The sequence below is a fragment of the Triplophysa rosa genome, linkage group LG11 (genome assembly GCF_024868665.1).
Source record: "Triplophysa rosa linkage group LG11, Trosa_1v2, whole genome shotgun sequence".
Classification (NCBI taxonomy): Eukaryota; Metazoa; Chordata; class Actinopteri; order Cypriniformes; family Nemacheilidae; genus Triplophysa; species Triplophysa rosa.
Window position 1 is genome coordinate 13,576,769 of NC_079900.1, and position 23,492 is coordinate 13,600,260.

The following is a 23,492-nucleotide window of genomic DNA, read 5'->3' on the forward strand; positions in this document are numbered from 1 at the left end:
CCTTCCTCGTTTATCCTTCGATCCGGCCCTCCATCAACACAAAGCCTCCCCCACCTTTCCTCAACCTGTCCTCTATTGACTATTGACTGTCACTCTATGCATCCTCTGCTACCAATGTCAGATGGATATAGTGGCTGAGACTGATCAGTGGTCATCCTGTTGAAGGAGGGGGGACTCGGGGTCGGCGAGGACAAGCTGGGAGAGGGGTGATGGGTCATTCGTAAGGGGTGAAGGAGTCTAGCCTAAGCGCTGACCCTAGTGACCATAACTCCACCACCCCCTCCCATTACGTCTGATCAATATGTAACTATGGATGGAGAGAATGAGGGGGAGGAAGAGGTTAAAGGCTCGTCAGCACGACCAGACACTGGATCCGTTAATGCAGCCTGTAAAAGTGGTCTGAGTTCAGTGGTCTGTCTGTGGGGAAAAAGCTATGTGTCTTTCATTCAACTCTTTTCTGGTAGCACATGTACTTCGCCCAAAGACGCCTATTTGGTATGTGTTTTCATTTGGAAAATGTAATTTTTAGATTGTTTGCTCATCTGTGTGTTTGAAAAGTTTGATGTTATGAGGAGGCTCAGCAGATGTCTTGCTGGAATTAGAATCGGCTCTCTTTAAGATGTTTATCAGATGTTTGTACACAGTAATTAAAATGTGATGCTTTCCAGATGAGCCAGACATATTGGAGACATATGTGTGCTTACTGGGTTGTAAGTAACTTTCAAATCTATAATTAATCTACAGTTGAATTTAAAGTTTAAAAGGCTAGTGACGTTCTGGTCTGTTTTTCACCCAAAGCTGTTGTGTGACAATTTGGAATATAGTGAATGAAGCATACAAACCCCTTTAAGATTGATAGCTTTCATTTTAATTTCATGTAAAAACGATGAAAGCATTCTTCCTCATCAAATATGGGCAATGTGTGAGAATAAAAAAACGAATGATACTTTAATATGCATTTCATTAAGCCCTAAAGCACAATGCTGCACAAACTATTTTTAGGGTAGTGGCTCACAGAAAGCGAAGGGTTAAATGTCTGGCACACAGCGAGGAAAGCATGAATGTGTGTGTGTTTAAATGTGGAGAAGAGAGAGAGAGAGAGATGAGAGAGTATAAAAATATAAATGTCTGTCTAGAGTGTGAAAATGTTTGAAGATGGGAGGAAATACAGACACCCAAAAGAGAGTGAGAGAAAAAGAGTGTGCAGGAGAGTAGGGTGGGGAAGAAGGAGGAGGGAGGGAAGCAAAAAGTGAGTGAGAGAGAGAGAGAGAGAGAGAGGGAGGGTGGGAGAAGGAAGCGGAGAGCATTCACAATTTTCATTCAAACTGACACAGCCTGCGTGTCCCGGTTTGCACTTCTCTCTCTCTCGTACACACCAGACCGTCTGCAGTTAAGTTAACAGCAGCTAGAGGACAGAGACACAGAGAGAGTAAGACACCGGGACGTGAAAGCCGAGGAGCCCAGCAGAAGAGGTGAGAATAGAAAGAGGAGGCGTAGAATTCACAAAGAGATGTTTCTGTGGAAGGTGAGTACGAGTTTTAAAATAGACAAGAGAGAAACACAAAGAGGGGAAAGCAAGGGATTGATTGCGGTGGAAGTATGCTGGGGTGGAACAACCAAGCTCGACATATGGAGGGGAGCAGAGAGAGAGAGAAAGAGAGAGAGAACGGCTGAAGCCAGACTGGGTGTATGCATCTAAGCTCTCTTTGAGAGTCACTATGGTAAGTGTGTTTTTCTTTTCAAACCACTGCCACCTCCCTAAATGTATACCCTGTGATTTACTGTGACTGTTTGAGTGCATGCAAGAGGACTTTTAGTGCTCGAAGGAGATTCGATTTTCCATTAGGATGCATTGTCATGCACGAGACCACTATTAGAATGTGATACAAATATGATTTGACAAATGTGACAAGTGTTGCTTATACGGTCGGACATCACTGCAAGAGATTTTCATGTGATGTTACCTGCGAAGGCATGCATAAGTGTTGGGTTTGCATGTGTTTGCTAGTTTTAGACTGTGGGACAGTTTTTTAGTTATTCGTATAACTCTAAACAGTTTTCAACTTTGACAAATTGTTTGATGTAAACATTAGTATGAGGAAAGAGTGTGTTACTATGTATTTCACATAATGGTCTCCTAATGGTTTGTGTATGCGTGTGTGTGTGTTTGAGGTGATATCAATCCCTATGGAAGTGAATGGCAATTGGATTAAAATATTGATTTAGTCTGGAGCAGGTAGACATACACCCAGTCACCCAGACGGGGGGGTGGGGGGTGGGGGGAAGGGCCATCCATATTACTGCAGACATTTTCATCAATAATCCTCTCGCACCCAAAACTAAACCAACAGCAGTGACCAGTATAATAATGACAGGCCAGCTTTTGTATTTTCTTGACATGATCGACCAGAGACACACATACACTTCAATGTAAACTTCACATCAAACTCTTACAAGTTTAGTTAGGACAAAGTTTATTTTCTTCAAAAGAATGTGAAGTCAGTGTGTTTGTGTTTTATGACTTCTGTAATGCTACAATTTAATAACTACGTTGGTTTTTATGTCTTATGTCATTTTGATGTCAAATTTATTTTAAGGGGAGTTTTATATTGCTGGAAACATATGATTCTTGTAAAATGTTTTATAAGTTTGAGTTTTTTGTTTTTTTTAATGCGTATTGCACACCAAGAAAATCAGTTTCTGGCTATTCTTTTAAAGTTTCTCAGAAAACTTGCAGGGTCCACAAAACTGGCTGTGTCTCCTATGAACTCATTCACTAGAGGGTCATGAGTTCAAGTCCCAAGTGGGGGAGGGGGCTGTCATGGCAGCCTTATTTTTTCTTCCAGACCCTTCCCCCTCTTTTCCGCATCTCTCATTGCGATGGTTAGTAAAATATGAACCCATTACTTTCTCCTGCTAATGTAGCCAAAGCTTCAAAAGCAAATTATCCAACCCCCCACCCCCCGGACCTATAGGTGGTCTCATTTTGTGCATACCACACATGGGGTGTGTGATAATTGTTGAAGGCCTCCAGAACCACGTCTTACCCCTTTCAAAAAGCATAGCTGTCAATTCACTCCTAAAGTTCTTCCAAACTTGCTACCGGATCTCCACATCGTACTGTCTGTTTGCACATGCGTACGTGAGAGAGTTTCGCACGCATCGAACCGACAGACCCACAAACGGACGAGGCGCGTTTCAGACAGCCCCTCTTTCATAGGAAATGAGACCCTTTGACCTTTGCCATTCGGTCTGTCTGGAAATGCTGAACCTGGAATCGATCAACACCCCCTTGCCCAGACATGCACTCACCACCTCCAATCCTCTACCCTCTCCTTACATTTCTCCTTCCCCCTTCCATTTTTCTCTTTCTCTCCAATCGGCGACCCCCCGTTCCCGCTCGCTCTTAGCTTCCATTCCCTTCCCCCACGATCAGATAATAGACCCCACAAAGCTCACGCTATACTTCACGCCGAGCTCATATGCGCATATGACCAGACCTTCAGTCCCACGTGCTCACGCGAGAACTGCCATCTCACCTTGATAATGTTAACAAACATAATCAAGACTGCTGACTTTTTTCCAAATTCAGAATTTCATGTAATGCGAGATGCTGTCTATGCTGTCTTTGGATGTCTGTGCAGGTGTCTTTTTGTATGCACCTGTCCAAATGTGGAATAGTGGAGGCGTGCATCAACCAGAGCGAGTTACAGTGAACATTCAACGCTGTCGGTGAGTTTGCACATCAGAGAAACCATCGCGTGTTGAGTGTACCCTGTCTCTTGAACACACCCTGACCACACGGACCTTGTGACTGCCATGTGTGAATCCATTTTGTTGCTGAGCTGGGCCAAGATGGCTGCTGTGGTGACTGAAGCTCTCCCAGCTGGTCAGTGGAGCGAGAGACTGTATTCTGCATCTACTGTCATAGCTCTGGGTCCTGATTCACATTCATTGCTGTCGGTGGGTTTTGCCTGTTTGACTCGCCGGACGATGAATGAGAACTACGGCTCATTCTGCCTTAATGCTGTGGGTTGTGAAATATAAGAACTGTTTTTTCATAATTTGACGTGTGACTTAATGCGTGTACATCATTGGTGGTCAATAAACGGCATGTGAAATAAGAACTGGGAATCTTTTGTTGTTTTTACCATTTCAGATTCCCAAAGTAGACCGCAGGTGGTATTTGGAAAGATTTTAATTTAGCTTTGCTCAACCCATGAAACAGAAATTATGACTTAATTGTGTTTGATTTATAAATGAATTCACTCATGTATCTTTATCAAGAATATTTATTTTTCACTGCCCCGGAAACTGACCAAATTAATATAATAGAAAACAAGCTCAGGTTTCTCATGAAAGAGAGAGAAAGCTACTTTGTGATGCAATAAGGGCCACTTTAAATATAATGAAAAAATCGTAGTGATATTCTGCTGTAATATGGTTAAAAAGGAAAACATTTCTGGTCTGGTGTCACCACAGGGTTTTTTCAGCCTTACTGATGGGGATGTGGGTGAATAATACTAAAAAGTTGACCATCTATTCAAAAGCATTGTGTATTTGTGATGCAGAAGCCCCAGTGTCAGAGGAAGACCCTTGAGCCAACAAACCAGACCCTTCAGCTCATAGGCCAGTGTGACCTGAGCAGACAAAGAGATAGTCAACATTACTCACACTAGAATGTTCTTCCTCAGGCTGAGTGTGTATGTAGCTAAAAATGGCGAGTCTCAAAAGTGGATCACCAGGGAAACTGTCATGACTCTGAGTTTACAAAGCATTTTTATACAACACAACCACAAACAAGAAAGAGAAAACAACACTGAATTTGACAACTGAATAAAGATGCACTCGAGGAAGCTTGTTAAGTACATGCATAGCAGAACTGAATGAATTAACCCATGTGTTTTAGAGACAAAAATCTATGAGAAAAAGGGAACCAAATCCATTACCATCAAAATGATTCTGCAGAAACAAAAACTGTATGCTCTGTTTCATCAGATCATAACCTCTGCACAGATATACAGTGTATGACTCAGTTTATTGTGATGGCCAGTGAGACTGTTGGCCAATTAGAGTGTGACGCCAGTAATTGGATTGACCTGATTGGTCCAAAGGCAGAGTAAAGAAGAATGATTGGAGCAGTCAGCTGTCAGAAATGATTGACAACTCCAGTGTAAACATTACAGAGAGCTGCGCGTTGACTTTCTGCTGACCAGTGCTATATCAACATCACGTCTCCCATCAAAAATACCTTCTCCACAAGCACTTAGAAAAACGTTAGACTTTTGCTATTTGGATACATTTGATCATATACAGCCGCAGAAAAAATGAAGAGACCACTCAAGGTTTGCGTTTAATTGGCATTTCTGCATGTATTGTAGCAAAAGTCCAGTGTCTGTTAAATTTGAACAGAAACAAACCTCAGGAATGACAAAGTCAATGTGAAAGACTAAGATAATGCAATGAAATTTGTGCTTATTCCATCACATATTAGTTTATGAACAGATCCTAAAATACATGTATAACATTAGTATTGTTTTTTAAATATATGAACTTGTTTTTTTAAGTATTCAAAATCTTTATTTTGAACAGTTTGTCCTGTTTCAATTTTCTGCAAGTAAGTGCAAATAAAAAACATTTTTATTTGGAATTTGGGAGAAATGTTGTCACTAGTTAAAAAATGTAATAAAAGTGACCATTTTATTTAATCACATACCTATAAATAGTAAATTAAGAAAAACTGACAATAATTTTGAAATGGTCTCTTAATTGTTTCGTGGCTGTACATCGCTCACTCTCTTAATATCTACTGCAAAATGTGACTCAGATGGACCCTATTTTTATTTCTACTGTGTTGTCTCCTATTCTTCTATTTGTCACATTCCCCATTGAAAAAAGATATATATTTAAAAAATTTGCTCACTATTTATTACATTTGGTCATTTTTGCCCTCTCTAATCATCCTCTCTTGCTATCATTAGGCACACACGGGAGGTGAGGGAAGGTCAGAGACACTTTGTCCTGTCATCACATACATCCTTCATCTCAGATAAGGCTGAAAAGCATAGCACTCCTGCCATTAGATACTTTTCTGGTGTGCCACTTGTTGGTAGCAGCTGAACACAGAAGACTGGCACTTAACATAACACACTACAAAAATTGAGCATCACACCATCAGAGAACATAAAAACAGAGTGCCATAGATAGATGGACTGTAGAGGAAATCCCATGCTGTAACAGAGGTGCAAACTACACCTCTCATCTTTTTAAACAGATATGTAATCTCTGAGTTCTGATGACTGTCTTTGGTTCCAACACAATAAATGAATACTGATAGATATTGACTGTTGAGCTGGCCTAGGATTTAGTCAAACCACAGAGAGGGGCAACAAGGGTACAGGAATATGAGCCTCCTGTGAATTCTAGACACTAATCCTTTCGGCCACCACATATAGAAACATATGTCAGCGACAAGTGACTATCTAAAACTGGAGCCATTACTGTAACTGTGCAAATATAGCTGGAAAATAATAAACATTCATAACATGGTTTCATAGTGATTGAGCACCATATGAAAGTTTAGAGAGAGGGAGGACAAAAAGCAGGTCACTCTTGTGCAATAAAGCAGTTTTTTGAAAGGAAGACTATTGCTGCTCTGACACAAAGCTTCTGCAATTTTGAGCAACACACTGAGACACAATTGCACACAGTCAGATGATAGATTTGTATTCATTATCATGGCAACAGAGCCATGGCTTGACAGAGGATGAGAGTGGCAGAGAGAAATTCTGGGCAGGCCTGCGGGACTGTAACTTCTGTCTGTGCTGATGATGAACAGTCATTTGGTCATCCCCAGTCTGCACACGCACCAGAGACCTGCATCACAGCACAGCGCAGACGATCCATCGCAGGCACGCAGTCATAATTCATACCGCTGACAGCTTGCGGGGGTCATCTCAACATGCAGCGCGGCACATGAATACGGCACAAAGGAAACATTCATACCAATTTCTAAAGGAACACTATCATAAAGGAACATTATTGTTTAGATGTTGCTCTTTCTTAGCTCAGGCGGTTTTATATGTTTAATTTAAAAAAATCTAATCAAATCTAAAAAATAGACAAATAAGACAAAATTACACTACAGCCATACAATTAATGTGGACAGTATGTAGAAACAATTAAGATATTAAAGAGATCATGCTTGGGATTTTTCTTATATGGATTGGAAGATTAGAAACAAACTGCATTAGAAACAAATTGCCAAGAGGAGCTGTTCTCTTATAATTTCCACATTATTTTCAAGGGAACACTATTTTGTCTAGGGTTGAGAGGCAACTGCTCACTTTTATACACAGTAAAAGAGTTAAAGAAGTATACAGTAGATGCCATTACATCACGGATTCGACTATTTAAAAGCCTCAATCTGTATTTAAAGCTAATCTGTCAACGATTTATTGCCATTGGGCATGTGATTTTGTGTAACAAAATATGTTATGTATACTGTTACAAAGAAAATATGTTGCATGAATATGAGCAGCACATTGTGGTGCTTTAGCTGCAGCTAAGCGCTAATTGGTGTAATAGATGGGAGTTGCCCCAATATGATGCTTAAAAGCCTCTCCTTATTCTGTTTTAATTTACAGATTTTTAATTTCTATATACCAAAATAGATGCTGAACATAACCAGTGAACACTTGTAAAAAAAATCTCCTGAGATGAGTGTGAAACCTCATTGTGGTCTGAATGGTAATTAGCTTAGCTCAGAACTCTTATAGGCTATACTTAAAAACAATATATTAAATATGTAATATTTAAACACTTATTTTTAGTAAAGTAAATTTAAAACAATAATATGTGCTTAAAATAGTATTTGGTATACAAAAGGTTCCTCACTGCCATACCATAGAAAACCCCTTTTTAATTCCCCAAAGAATCATTCAATCAAAGATTCTTAAATTGGAACCAATTCTTTGTTGACTTTTTGAAGTATAAAGAACCCACTACAAAGAACCTTTTGATAAACAGAAATGTTCTTTGGATTTGAAGGTCCTTAATGGAACAATAGGGCCAAAAAATTCTTCTAATCTATGGCATTGAAGCACTTGCACTTGCCACTTTTTTGTATAAATGTCAGTTGAAAAGAATACGAAGAAGACATTTTGTAAAGTTCGTATCATGTCTTCATAAGAGTTTTGCAAGAACCACAAATGTTCAGGTTTGTGTAAACACTTTGTTTTCAGAACTATGTCTGTTCAATAGGTATTACTCAATAGGTAAAGCCTAAACATCAATAAATCCTCTAGTTCTTTGATTTTTTCCAGGTTGTTTGCAAAATATAAAACTCTGCATTTAAATAAGCATTCCCTGTTGCACAGTAAGTTATGGTTTGCTGCTGATTTTTCGTGGAATGTTCTGTTTTATATAGCAAACAGATCTGAATTCTTCTTATTGTCAGGTTGCCTGACATGAAAACTTATTGAGAAAGACAAGGTCATTAAAAATAACATTTTTATCATCACTTTCTCCTCCAACCGATTAAAATGAAAATAAAGAGTAAATTATCTACTTTTCCATTCTCTTCAAATTCAAAATAAAAGCTGCAATGTCATTTTTACACCACCTTTGCCTGTTATAGGTTACAAGAGCTCTAAATCTCAGTTTCAGTAACACTTAGTAAAATGAACCAGTCTTGAACAGGTGTTTACCTATAGACGATTAGTCTCGAACCGGGCGTCTTCACAAACGCTTCTGTCAGGAGCTTCACTGTTTGCGCATCACCATTCCCTATCATTACTGGGGAAATTAAAGCCTCTGTGGCATGCAGTGGGGGAGAAGGGCCTGCATGCTGAAAAAGCAAGTACTCATCTCCTCGAAAGAAAATTACACGTTTGCCGGTTTCTGTCTTGTTGAAAAAAGCATGTGAGTATTTAGGGTTTAGATCTAAATACATTTTTACTTCCAATGGCTATTGTGCATTATAAGATGCGTAGTGATCATGCTAACAATGTGTTAGATCTTCAAAAAAAAAGTTGAATGGGGTAACAGCATCTGGATTTCTTATAAAGTACACCTTGAACCTTAGGCTATTCAGGCATAATATAATAAACATTTTTAAGCATTGCAGTCTAATTATGCATTTATGTCCCCAGGCAGGATTCAAAAAAGCTTTATGCTTTCAACAAACCTGCTTCCTCAGTCTAACCCACATCTGTGTCCAACTCTAAAACATATCTTTGCCCCTAAATATACATTTTACAATGTTTTGTTAACTATGCAAAAAAACTATTAAAAGGAATCCTGGAAAAATCCCCTGAGCCAACAATGAATTGTAATCGATTCAGCTCCAAGTATTTACTCCAAGAATAGACTTAGGGATTGAACAAGAAGCACATTTCTTCTGTTTTGCTGTTATAAATCAAGGTTCATATCATGATCTTCTCTTTCTCATTTCTGAAGAGTGAAAATAATCAATCAATGAAGAAGACATTCATCTCCCTGTCACTGCATGGACTACACTGACGTATTAAACGACACATCCAGCCGTCATAAAAATCTAGAGGCTGGTATTATCATTAAGCAGCAGAGAATTTAGCCAACACTCTGCCAAACACAGTCTCTTTATGCTGGTTAAGTGCAGTCATTTCAGCCCTCAGGACTCAGTCTCCAACCCTAAAATGTCACAAACATTAGGGTTAAGATTAGAAGACAAAATAAAGGTCACCAGTCAATAAAACTCTTTGTTAAACAACTATTTACTGTATAATTTACTAGGTTTTTATTGGGACAAGCAGGTTGTGAATGAACCCAATGGATTTGTTACTGTGGCTTTTGTATTTCTCTTAATGCAAAAGCTTCTGTATTATTTGATGACATCATAGCTTAATACGATCCGTTACATTAACAAAATGCCATTTACAGTGAAAAGCACCTGACTCCTTGATAAACGTGATGGGTCAGTTTTGATTTATAGTTGCCAATAGATTAAACAATTCTAAAGACTGGAAGTGAATTAGCTATTGATCCTCTACTGCTCTGGGTCACACACTGCAGACCGTGATTTGTGAAGTGTGACGTTTTAGCTGGTTAAAGAAATTGAATTACTGTATCTTATTAAGCAAATTATGTAGATGACATCGCTCAGATTTTCTCTTGCTTGCGTTCATTAAACACAGACTTCTTGATCCTTTAACGTTAACTACCACACGCCGTATTCATGTTGAATATGTCTCATATTTGCAAAACCGAGTATACAGAGATATTTTAAACAGGCTGCTTTTTAAACTAAACAGACTGAAGATATGGAGTAGGCCAAGCATTACTACCTGACAGCCAAGATACCACCTGTTTGTCACGGTCAGCACACATATCCCACCCCACTTTCAGCCTCTGATCCTCTCTCTCCCCTAGCTTTTGGCTGCGCATCTTGGAGCATCTGTGCCCGCCTGAGGCATCGGGTTGTTGTAGATGTGGGTCACGGCTCTGAATCCCATGTGGTCTTATGGATCAAACATCCATAGTAACTTTGTCCACAGCAATCCACAGCAATGCCAGATGCCAAGTGTTGTTGATGCATTGCTGTAGCAGCATGCAAAGTAATGCAGTCAATAATGAAGGTCATAAGTCAAGTTAATGGTTTGTCTGGTTCACGGTCCTTCTTTTCCTTTTCACAGAATGAAATTAGACTCTAAAGCCGAGGCATCCAAGCGAAGAGATTTTGAGCTTTCCGGTTCCTTACCTCCACCTACTGGTTAGTGTCAAAAATGACATATAGGCCTACACATGTATATGTGATGATACAAGCTAAGATCAAGTGTCTTCACCAAATACAACAGCACCCAATCTAGCCATCTTTTTAAAGGCATTACCAAAAGCGAGATGTGACAGAACGGAGAGCGTGATGAGCCTGCAGTTGAAACGGTTTTTCACCCACTCATGCTGAGGAGCTTTGAGGGCCGAGGGCTGTTAAATGAGAAAAGAGATAATGAGAGAGAGGCAGCAGCACGGTAATCAGCAGGCCTCAATTTCCTCACTGATGCTCCAGATTAGCCCAGCTTCACAGGCTCCCCTAGGCCTTTTTATCTTCTCTCTCCCCTCAGAGAACACTTCGGATGAAAGGCAGAACATCCCCATCCGGTCTGCGCATGTTGAGGCCACTACACCAAACTATGTTGATAATCAAGAGCATCTTTCGCTTCTCAGTTCGTTATCTTTCATCTGTTCCTCTCTGTTCCATTTGTCCTACTTTAAGCCTTCAAATAAGCGTTTATACTATTTGTCATATACCGCTTTCTTATCTTCGGTTAACATGGTTTTAACTTCTACGTTTGCCAGAGTCTCATTCAAAGCAGATAAAAATCTGGTCATTATCATTTGCATCCGGGAGTTCTTTGGGTTGAATAAAGATTGGGATCAGTTGCCAAGGATCTCACTACACAGTTTTATCAGTAGGCCTCCAGCCAAATAAAGATCTTGAACAGCATGAAGTTAAATGGCTGTTGATGGTGGAAATTTGAGTTTGATGGATTATTTTTGTGTTAGAATCTTCCATATTGCAGAAGCACTTAATTTTTTCTGCTATACTTTGAGCTGTTATATTGCACTTAAAGGGATAGTTCAACCAAAAATTTGAGCTGTTATATTGCACTTAAAGGGATAGTTCAACCAAAAATTTCTTGCATAATCTATTCAGCCTCATGCCATTCCAAATCTGTATGGCTTTCTTCTGCCGAACACAACAGAAGATATTTTGAAGAATGTTGGTAACCAAACAACAGCATTGAATTCCATTGTATGGACACTACTGAAACAGTTCTTAAAAACATCTTCTTTGGTGTTTTACAGAAGAGTCATATATCGGTTTTGAATGAGAATGACTAAATTATGACAGATTTAATGCGGTAAATTAGCATTTCTTTAAATTGTAGGCAATTGTGATTATAAAGATCTTATATTTATGATCACAGTTTTACAAATTATTATCTGGTTTTCTTAAGCAATTTGTGAGAATCTGCTAGCAGAAATTGAGAGAGTTTGATACTACAATGATTGTGACCAAACGTCTTAAACTTTCTGCACATCAGGATTGTTTATCAAATTGGACGCACTCTTGGAGTTCTAAAAGAAATGCATATAAGAAGATTCCAGATTTCAGTGAGTGCGCATTTAGTTCAGCCATCACCAAACTGAAATACTAGATCCCCCTTGTGGCCTATTATGTATTTGCTATCAGCATTCTACTATGAAATGTACAGTCTGCTGATCTTTTTCTCTCTGTAAAGATGTACTGATTGGGTAATTATCACTTTTAGTCTGTTTCTCAACAATTTGGCACAGGCCCTGCAATCTCATTAGACCTGCATTAATGAATCCGCAAACCATAAGCCCTGAGTGGTGAAAAGGAGTCAATATCTAGCATTTTATTCAATTTTGTGTGATGATGTGGTGAAATCCATAGCAACATTGAGAGGCCTGGAAAGGATTTTGATCATACTGAATGCTTTAATTAGTCTGTGCAACAAGTCTTAAGCCCAATTAAACACAAACTGCGCCACTTTTGATCTAGGCTTTTCAAAAAGTTTGTCTGTGTATTTTAGATTAATGGATGACTGTAAAATGTCTGTATAATATAAGCATGTTTGGTTGTTGTATTAAATAGACAGGTAAACAGGTCTCTCGTGAACCCACTCACCCTGCAATAAACTTGCTACATAATAAAACATATTAATATTAACAACCATATTTAACAAATGCATATTATGCACATTTATTAACTGGACCTAGAACAAATTAGGTCTTCGTTAAACAGAGAGTGAATTGACAGTAACATTGTATAACTGTAATGAGATTCATAAATTGATCATGAAGGCAAAGAAGGCTCAAGTGTTTGGTTAGTGTGTTTGCTTCTCTGCCTACAGGTGATATTCAGTAAAGGTTATCCTATAATAAAAAGACATCAAATTGGTGCCACGGATAGCCAGCTGCAAAGCACTATGGGATCCCTGCATGGTGGATGTCTCTTCTGTCTGTTAATGGGCCCGTAATTGTCTGGTCATCTAATGGTTTGCCACACCTCAAATGGTATTAAATGGTGACAAGCTAAAAAATAATACTGGAATACAGAATGAAGTCCCTCTGGTTTTGTGTGGGAGATGGAAGTGTGATTAGAAGAGAGTGAGTGAAATGATTTTTCTCAGAAAACCACTGTGTGGGTTGTGCCAAGAGTGCCAGTCAAATGCGCAGGGTGGGCACAGCCTACCTCTGTGCTTACAACACCACAGTCACCACAAAACAAACATTTGAAAATGAAAGAGTGTGTCTGACAGATACACTGCACAAACACACCCCTTCCATTTGTTCAGTACCAAAGCACTGCCTCTTACGACTGATTCATTGTTCCTGCCAAGGACTTCACTTGAGTTTTATGATGCTTTGACCATGAGGGGGCTGTGTGTTTTTGAGTTGCCTGAGAAATAGATTTACAGGGTTGCACTTCAGGCAATGACTTTCTGTTAAAAGTCTGATATATCCAATATTAGCGTATAGTTTTGTAATGTATCAAATATGTGTATAGATAAATGTATACCACATTTAATACATAAAATCAAATCAATTTTACTGTCACATCACCACATGTGGTGAGTGAAAGTCTTGGCTGCGTACATACAAAGTAGAATGCAGTTGGACAGACAACTGTGTGACAAACAACTGTATGACTATAAGTGACAGTATGTAGTGCAGACAAACAGTGCAAAGTGGACAGACTGTACAAAAAAGACAATATACATTATACACATATGCACAGTATATACACATTAGATGTTGAATATACACATTAAATATGCAGGTGTAGCCTACACATGAACGTGTATGTATGGATCAACCACATAGTGCACATAGATATAGGTATGCAAATTTGGTAATGGATGGTTTATTGTATTAGGTGCAATGCATGATGCATTATAGTCCATGAAACTGTAGTGCATGGTAAAAAGAAGTGGGAGCTTCGAATAACGTGTGTAATATTAACACAAGCATTAAAAAATAGAATTACCTTTCACTCAGTGACAAGTATTTATATTGGGGCATCTTTATCGTCACAACAAAATCCTTCACATCAGTCCCTCTAATCTTGCATTATCCCATAAGTGCTACTGACTCAGGAGTTTCCATTCATCTCGCAGCATCAAACTAAAGAGGGTGTCATGTTAAGTCATAGATCCTCACCATTCAGCAAAGTGTATGCAAACAGTGGTACTTTCACTGTAAATTGTAATGTAATTTTGCAAAGGATATATTGTCATGGTTCTGCCTCTTCTCGTCATGTCGTTCTTGGTCTTGTAGCAGAGCCTCTTGTTCTGTGTGGAGAGAAACATATTATTGTCGGCCTCGACATAATGTGAGTTCTCTCCGGTGTCTCGTCTAGTCCCGCCCTCTCGTTCCCACGTTAGCTTCCCCTTCGTGTTTGATCCCAGTCACCTGCCCGTCACCCACCCTGAATCATCCCTCGTTAGTGTTCCCCTATTTAGAACCCCTGTTCTTTCTGTCCCGCGTCGGTTCATCGTTCATTTCAGTGTGTGTTTACCTCGCCTTACCTTGCCATCGTGTTCCGGATACCTTGTTCCTGTTTGCTGTGGACTTATTACTCTTAAGACCTTGTTTTGTTTTGTCCCCCTTGAGGGAAGTTTTTGGTTTCAGTTCTTGTCTTGATTTGTCCCGTTTTTCCCCCATCGTGGGTTTTTGTTTTACTATTAAAGTTGTTGTGTTAACCCTTCAACTGCCTGCGCCTGGGTTCTCTGCCACGATCTTGACATATATTTGTTTATTTGAGAGTGATTTGAGTAAAGTCACTTAATCGCATGCAGTTGTCCTGTGATGTAAGTGAAGCAGCCTACCCTTATGAACCATGGTTTTATTAAGCGCATGTTTTGGGGAGATTTAATATCGTTTATATTTCCATAGTTCTTAAAATGATTACACTATCGTCATAAACTATATAACCACCAGTTTATAGATGTAAATGTGTAAAATTCCAGCCCCCGCCAAATTCACACTCTCTGCCTTACCTGCTTATTGTTATGAACCACACTGCCATATTTGATATTAATTCGCGTAAATGCATATTGTGAGCCAATCGATGACATAACAGGCGAGAAACATTTGGAAAACTCAACTTCCCACCAGCTGTTGCGCTAAATCTGCAAGCCACAGAGAAGGCGATTACATTTAGGTGAGCAGTGAACGTTCAGACAACTGTTTAGTTAGAAGTCTCCGACACTCACTCACTGTAACACAGATCACATACAGTATAGCTCTCCGCACACTACATTGCAGTGAAGTGCAGCATAGAGCGCAACGCATGATATGAGAACGCGTAGATGGGCTTTATATTTGAATGGAGCAGATACATAGATTATTTGTCTAGTCAGAGTGACAGAGGTTAAATACCTCCTGGATTAACTCTGCTTTAATCGGAACAGTCTACAGTAGCTCTACGGTGGGACGCTACCTCTGAAATGAGCGCTGTGTTCGAACTCCGACAGGTGAACTTTAATGAATTAGCTGTACATTTGAATGCAGTGATTTTTGTTAATTTACCTCACTCAACAAGCCATCAAAGCCAGACTTGCTGAAGAAGCGTTTGGAAAGACTAGATGAAGCCTGCTATTTAGGACGATTCTACTTTGATTAAACAGATCTGCGTCGTTTGCCGCAACCACTATTAAAATACAGAAGAAGCGGCTTCCTATGGGCGAAGCGAGAGCTCGGTTCCCTTGCTGGACATGGGCTCGTTGTCAAGATAACGGCGTGTCAGATCCAGAGCGGGAGAAACGATGGGCAGAACTGTTCGATCAACTGGATCTGAATAAAGACGGAAGGATCGATGTGAATGAACTGCGCACCGGATTAAACGCTTGGGGGATCGTTCGCAGTGAGGTAGACGAGGTAAATCTGTCATGTTACAGGATACATTGAACCAGACTAGCTTTAATTTAACATTTTAATTTCTGGTTGTTGAGTTGTACACGTTTGGTTTATACGAAGCAGAGCAATTTGATGTTTTTTTTTCTTTTAGTAAGAGTGAAACTCAAAACACTGAAGTGTCTCTAACCAACGACAAGTGATCCTATACTGTATGTAATTTATTTAAGAGTTAGACTTCTCTTACCACTTTGGAATAATGACAACACTACAGTCTGTTTTCGGTGCTTGTGTGCTGTTTTAGAAAGTGATGTCACAGGTGCAGTCATATGCCATAAACAAAGTGCAGAAATAAAACTACACAACTTGGTAGTTTGATGACCACAATTTTAAAGATTGCAACAAAGTACAACTTGTATACACATACAGTTGAATAGCAATTCATTTGTTATTTTGTCTGTCTTTTAAACTTTTATTGGTTCGTGCTTTGTGATCTCTCTAATGTCAAAGGTAAGGGCAACATTTGAATGCATACCCAAATTTTGCAGATCCAGAAAGTGGCAACACAGTGGTTTGTTAAAGGGATAGTTCACCAAAAAATGAAAATTCTGTCATGAATGACTTACTCTCTAGTTGTTGCAAACCTGTATAAATATCGTTGTTTTGTTGAACACAGAGAAAGAGATTTGGACGAATGCTTGTAACCAAAAAGTTCTTGGACCCCACTGACTACCATAGTAGGAAAAATGACAATGGTCAAAAGTGCCCCAGAACTGTTTGCTGTCCTACATTCTTCAAAATAAAATATCTTCTTTTGTGTTCAACAGAACAGAAAAAAATATAAAGTAACTTTTCCTACTGTGGTAGTCAATGGGGTCCAAGAACTGTTTGGTTATAAGCATTCTAATTCAAGTGTTCATCAGAACAAAGAAATTTATACAGATTTGGAACACCTCATAAATCATGACAGAATTTTTATTTTTGGGTGAACTGTCCCTTTAATCATAAGGGCCCTCTGTGATGACCTAAACTATCATAAAAATAATATTTAAAAACGTTAAAATATTATTTTCAATAAAAGCTAGCCGATTTTCCCTATTAGATACGTATATTTGACCTCCTGGATCGATGCAGATTTCCAAGTCTCACGAGAGTAATTCAATATCATGGAGCAGTCGCAGTTCTGTGATGTCATACGCTGTCTGCGCAGCCTGCGCATGCTGCAAGAAGTCGAACGCGTGCTTACGTCGGGGGCCTTCAATGAGGCTACTGCTGACAGTACTGTACATCAAATGTTGTGTAAATCAAAGAGAGAGATTAATTTTGAGTGACAGTGAAACTGACCAATCATATCCTCTTTCTAAATGGGCGCGCTTTGTTTTTTGCAGAGCCATTGAGAGAGAGAGAGAGAGAGAGAGTTCTGCCAACGGAAGTCCAAAACTCTGGAGCGTCATGTGATTCATGGAGCCTTCAGAGAGTTCCAGGAAGTTATGTTTTCTCTTTAAATGCTTTATTTCTTTCATTTTTAATCATTAAATGGCTTTCGTCTTTAAATGGGTTAAAAGTTTACCCTCAGTTGGTCTGTTTAGTCGCAGCTCCATGCGTAACTAACTTCGGGGAACTATTGAGAGCCCGTGTCATGTGATTCATGGAGCCTTCAGATAGTTCCAGGATGTTATGTTTTCTCTTTAAATGCTTTATTTCTTTCATTTTTTTTAATTCATTAAATGGCTTCCGGGAACTATTGAGAACCTCCATTGCTGTGAAAAAACTGTTCCATTGGAGTCGACGGAGTTGGCAGAACTCTCTATCTCAATGGCTCTGGTTATTTGCTAACTTTCCGCTGCCATCGTGGGGGTTGTTCACCACCAGTCTCGTAGACCGGAAGAAGTTGGTTTGCCAACCGCCATAAAACTTCAAAAGAAGAAGAAGAAATGCGGAAAACGACATTAAAAACTGTATGTGGATGAACTTTGTTATCAAGTCTTGGAAAAAAAGAGAAAAGCTGATAAACGTTGTTCAAATGGTAAATTTACTACGGTCAGTGCCATACGTTAGTTCACTGTACCAGTTTAATATTAAGTTTTATTATAATCATAGTTTATTCGCTGGTGAATCTCTGTTTACTGTCTGATAGTGTAGTCACTGGTTTTCTTTGCTGAGAGCGTTCTTATGAGGTGTCGCTTTTTAAACTGGTATTTTGTACGTTAATCTGTGTTGGTTTTATGATCAGACTGGGAGGCAGCAAAAGTTTTTTTGCGCGTGCAAAGAGGGCCAAGGCTCAAACGTCACGGTTCGCTACAAGATTAGATCTAGTTCAAAAGTGTTTCAACTGTAGCCGCCAGTCTTCTTACACACCAACAGCAAGTTTTCATCTATAAGCTTAGACCATAGACTTCACTCTCTCCTCATTTTGTGTGATACTTTATTTCTTTTTCCTCACTTTATATTCCCCATCCCATCGCCAGATTGTACGTGAGAGTGACACCAATCATGATGGCCAGCTGGACTTTAAGGAGTTCACGCAGTATCTTTGCAAGCACGAGAAAGAGCTGAGACTCATGTTCTGCAGTCTGGATCGCAACAACGATGGTCTGCGTAAATTGTTTAGACACAACGACTCTCTGCATGCTTGTTTAACAACTGTCAGAAATGCCCTTGATGTCCTGCATTGAATACATTTTTTATGCCATCAGGTCAGATAGATGTTGCAGAAATTCAGCTGTCATTGCGCAGCCTCGGAGTGAATGTATCCACCGAGCAGGCCTCCAAAATACTCCAAAGGTTAGAAATCTTCAGCTTTTGACTCACACTTAATTTCGATGAGCACAGAAAGACTTCAGCTTTTTATATTCATGTTTATGTGTAAGCATGGACAGAGACGGCACTATGACCATTGACTGGAATGAGTGGCGGGACCACTTCCTGTTTAACCCTCTGCACAACATGGAGGACATCGCTCACTACTGGAAACACTCTCTGGTTCACTTACAACCTTAAATTTCTGTTTTTTTAGATGTAACTTTTTGATATGCTTCGACGGTGTAATTTATATGTCATAGATGTTGGACATCGGGGAACAGCTGACCGTGCCGGATGAGTTCTCAGAGAAAGAGCGACGCTCAGGTGTGGTGTGGAGGCAGCTGGTGGCCGGGGCAATGGCCGGAGCAGTATCCCGAACAGGAACAGCTCCTCTGGACCGCCTTAAAGTGTTTCTTCAGGTTGAATTCAATCTTGCATGAATACGTTTCTATGTTCCTAGGAAATACAGTTTCTATACCTTAAAATGTGGTTGGCCTATTTTTGTATTTTAAGAGGTACTCCTCAGAATGAACCAGGTAAACCAAGAAAAAAGTCAACCATAAACCTCCATGACACAGAATGCAATGACATAAATTAATGATTAATTTATGGTTAATCATCACATTTGTATAATATTTCTGTGAAGCCGTTTTGAAACTTTATATTCAGATATTTGAGTGTGTTAAAGAAGTGTGAACTGAGTGGGTTTTTCCACAGGTTCATGGCTCTAGTGGGGTCAGTTTGTTTGGGGGTCTGCGTGGGATGGTGCAGGAAGGGGGACTGAGGTCCCTCTGGAGAGGAAATGGAATCAACGTTCTCAAAATTGCCCCCGAGTCAGCTATCAAATTCATGGCTTATGAGCAGGTTAACAGATCAGGGCTGAATGAGCTACACGGACTCTCTTTACATAATGTTAAATGCCTCACCACATTTTCTGTGCTTTAGAGCAAGCGTTTATTTTATTTTTGTCTTGTGTAGATCAAATGGCTGATCAGAGGCAGTAAGGATGGCGGAGCTTTGAGGGTTCAAGAACGGTTCGTTGCCGGATCACTGGCGGGAGCTACAGCTCAGACCATCATCTACCCCATGGAGGTGAGAGAGCAGGCAGCCCATATACACAGACAGATAGACAGACAGGACACCAGAGGATCATGTCACGGTGACGTTCTTGCTGTTGCTGATTGTCTTTCTATCACTGGTAGGCCTCTTTTCTGGGTCTTCTGCTGTTTATTTAATGAGGCAGATCAGCATCACACCTTGTGTGCCAAATCATTCATTTATTTACACACCTTAAAGGAACAGTTCACCCAAAAATGAAAATTCTGTCATCATTTACTCACCATCGAGTTGTTCCTAATCTGTATACATTTCTTTGTTCTGATGAACACAGAAAAAGATATTTGGAAGAATGCTTGTAACCAAGCAGTTCTTGGCCACCATTGATGGCCAAAAACAGAATTTTTATTTTTCAATTCAATTCAATTCAATTTTATTTATATAGCGCTTTTCACAATGTGCATTGTTCCAAAGCAGCTTTACAGGAGCAAATAAGAAAAACACAGAAAGGTAAAACACAGCACAGTGCATGGTGTTTATAGACCAAGCACGATCATTATAATAAATAATATCTAATAAATAAATGAATAAATAAATAAATAAATAAATAAATGCAGTCTCCCGGTGAGCAAGCCAACACTGCACTGCTCTGCTTTTTGTGTGAACTGTTCCCATAAAGGTACAATAAACGATTTCTGAGAAACACTGTTGATATTTGAAGTGGATACATAAATGAACACACCCCTGGCTTCATTGCTTTTTAAAATCTTTTTTTAGGTGTTAAAGACTCGACTGACGCTCAGAAAGACAGGACAATACTCTGGAATGGCAGACTGTGCCAGGCAGATGCTGCGTAAGGAAGGGGTGCGTGCATTCTACAAAGGCTATGTGCCCAACACACTTGGCATTATCCCTTATGCTGGTATTGATCTGGCTGTCTATGAGGTATGGCCATGTGTGTGTTAAACATCTTTTAGTTTTTGTGCATGCACGCTGAACAATTCTAGGAATGTTTTGTTTTGTGTTCACTGCCATTTTTAATGGTTTGTAGATTTTATTTGGTTCTTTTCTTTCAGACTTTAAAGAACGCCTGGCTACAGCGGTACTGCATGGGCTCGGCTGACCCTGGAGTTCTAGTTCTGCTTGGATGTGGCACTGTGTCCAGCACTTGTGGACAGCTGGCTAGTTATCCTCTGGCTCTTATCCGCACACGCATGCAGGCCCAGGGTGAGCGAGATTTGTATGAAACATGATATGTTTACAAGGACGGCAGTGTTGAAAATGAAAAAGCATAACCTCTTCGTTTCTTTATGGTAGCTTCGGCTGATGGCGCTCCTCAGCTGTCTATGGTTGGCCAGTTCAAGCATATTGTGTCCCATGAAGGTGTCCCAGGACTTTACAGAGGCATTGCCCCCAATTTCCTTAAAGTCATTCCTGCTGTTAGCATCTCTTATGTAGTTTATGAGCATATGATAAAAGCCCTGGGAGTTCTGAGATCTTAAGATAAGACAGACTAAGAGTAAAAGAGCATATCCTTATGGTGAAGAGGACCCTTGAGACTACAACACACCAATGAATGACCTAAAAACCTATTCTACATTGTACACAGTCTTTTTATACTTTAATAAGAAATGATTGTGCTGAGCCATAGTCATTCATTTTAGAGGATGTGTGACTGGCAGCTGGAGATCTCAGGTTTATGAAGTATTATTTCAACAAAACAAACTGTTTCTCTGATTCTTTTCTTAGTCATTTTATTTTACATAGTTCGTACTGTCATTGCTCTGATGATGTCTTGTGAGATCTATATCTAAGGAGTTCTTAAAAGTAATCCCATATTATCTAAGGTGAATGAAATTCTGATTTGAGTGTATAGGTTTGTATCATGTCTTTATCTTTTCTGTTCAACAAGATCTATTAGTTATCCCTGTTTAATGACAGGGATTGGTGGTGAAATAGCATTACAGTATTTTGAAAGGTTAACCTTTTTTTAAATCAAGATCAACCGAAGTTCAACTCATAAATTGAACTTCATATTTTCAGAATGTATATTATTTGTCCAGTGAATCATGGAATATCTTGAAAAAGCGTCTTCTGTCTGCCATTTACCGCACATGGCATGAATGATAAATTTTAAATTTCAAGAGGGATTTTAGGACACATATACTGTATATTGTAAAGGACAGTGAGGAGTAATGCTACAGTTTGGTGACTAAGGGATTTGCACTTTCTAATATATATATATATACTGTATATATATATATATATCCTAAATGTCTAAACCTTTGTCTAAACAGACATATGGTTATGACATTGTTTCTGCTTTGCTACCTTTCTACAAGTTTAGCCTTTCTAATATTTAATTCCTCACTGTTAAGGTATAGTGCGAGATACTTAATTAGTGTTAGAAATAAGAAAATGGTAGTGTTGTTTCCTTGAACAATTTCGCATTTAATTGGGCTTGTGTGTAAGAAATGTGTTGTGGGAATGTTAAAAAATGTGGCTCAAAATAATTAATAATTTATCTTTATCTTGACCCACATTGCATGTTTTCAATGCAATTTGCTTGTCAATTTGCAGTTATTTTCTTTGAGAGCTAATTTTTCATATCTGAAATATGCAAAGCACTTTGTATTTAAAGCTGACAAGAAGTTTGTGTTTTTATAACATAAAACATCAATACATGTATAATGTGTTGTTACAAAAAAATATATATATATATCATAATGTGGAATGCATACAATTAATGGATGAGTTACAGGGTGGGTCACAATTTTTAATATGTTTCGCTGCGTAACGAAATGAAAAAGGTTAATGCTGATAACATCAGATTTATATAAAACAAAAGCCTAAGATAGACCAGTGGTACTGGAGGTCCATCTTCATGGGAGAGATTACTAAATTAAAACCATGCAAATTCAAGTGGATTTAATTGGATCACTGCGCAAGTGGGATAGAGTTCCATTCCATTTTCCAATAGCTATACTACAAAGTTCCCTATTTGCACTTTTTAAACTTTTTTAGTCAATTAAGCTGAAATAAGTGAGTTTGTTGCATCTAATGCAGATTTAACTACCAGAATCTGAAAACTCAAATGCATTTTTGAGTACAACATCTTGAGTATAAATAGCTTGAATGTAGATGGTTGGGGAAATGTAAATCTCTAACTCTTAATAATCTTGAGATTGTACTATGCTTACATTTAGAAATATAGTTTCTATCTTGAATGCATTGCATTGAAAGTAGTGTGCCTTGACATGCTGTATTGACTTTCAAAGATGTGCATGCCCTTTTTAATGAGCCTGCCTCCATTGGCAATGATTGCATCATTATATGTGAGAATAAATTTGTGTACGAAATTATTAATGATAAACTATTTTGTAAAAAATAATCTTGTGTGATGACTCTTTTTTCATCTTATTATAGAGGTCCTAATGTTCTCAAAACACTAAACACTCAGTTTACAAATGTCAGATTTAAGCTTGCGATATAGCCTATTTTCTATCTTTCTATCACAATTATCTTCACATGTCACAAAAAAAGACAACCCAGAATACAATTAAACGTTTATAGTAATTATATCTAGTATAATTATATAGTAATTCGTAGTAGTGATAAATATACATTGTCATTTTCGCCATCGTAGAGCACAAGCATTTTCTAGAAGTGTGCAGTGCGTCTCCTGTCCAGCTGGTGGCGCTGTTACATCCTCT

At 38.9% G+C, this 23,492-nt stretch overlaps 1 protein-coding gene across 9 annotated transcripts; it reads left to right on the forward strand.

Annotated features, from left to right (window-relative positions):
- Window positions 1-1,451: 1,451 nt before the first annotated feature.
- On the forward strand, window positions 1,452-23,147 carry slc25a23b (solute carrier family 25 member 23b). Of its 9 annotated transcripts, none has more exons than XM_057346590.1 (11): window positions 1,452-1,721; window positions 15,696-15,945; window positions 18,390-18,513; window positions 18,618-18,705; window positions 18,792-18,903; window positions 18,984-19,142; window positions 19,441-19,587; window positions 19,702-19,815; window positions 20,557-20,724; window positions 20,856-21,006; window positions 21,097-23,147. In XM_057346590.1, the coding sequence occupies exons 2-11, from the start codon at window positions 15,748-15,750 to the stop codon at window positions 21,279-21,281; spliced, it is 1,446 nt and encodes a 481-aa protein (XP_057202573.1). In that variant the 5' UTR covers window positions 1,452-1,721; window positions 15,696-15,747; the 3' UTR covers window positions 21,282-23,147. The 9 variants fall into 9 exon arrangements, 8 of the variants coding, with proteins under 8 accessions (XP_057202573.1, XP_057202576.1, XP_057202570.1 ...); XM_057346587.1 differs by lacking the exon at window positions 1,452-1,721 and adding an exon at window positions 14,181-14,876; XM_057346588.1 differs by lacking the exon at window positions 1,452-1,721 and adding an exon at window positions 15,243-15,542.
- The last annotated feature ends 345 nt before the right edge of the window (window positions 23,148-23,492 follow it).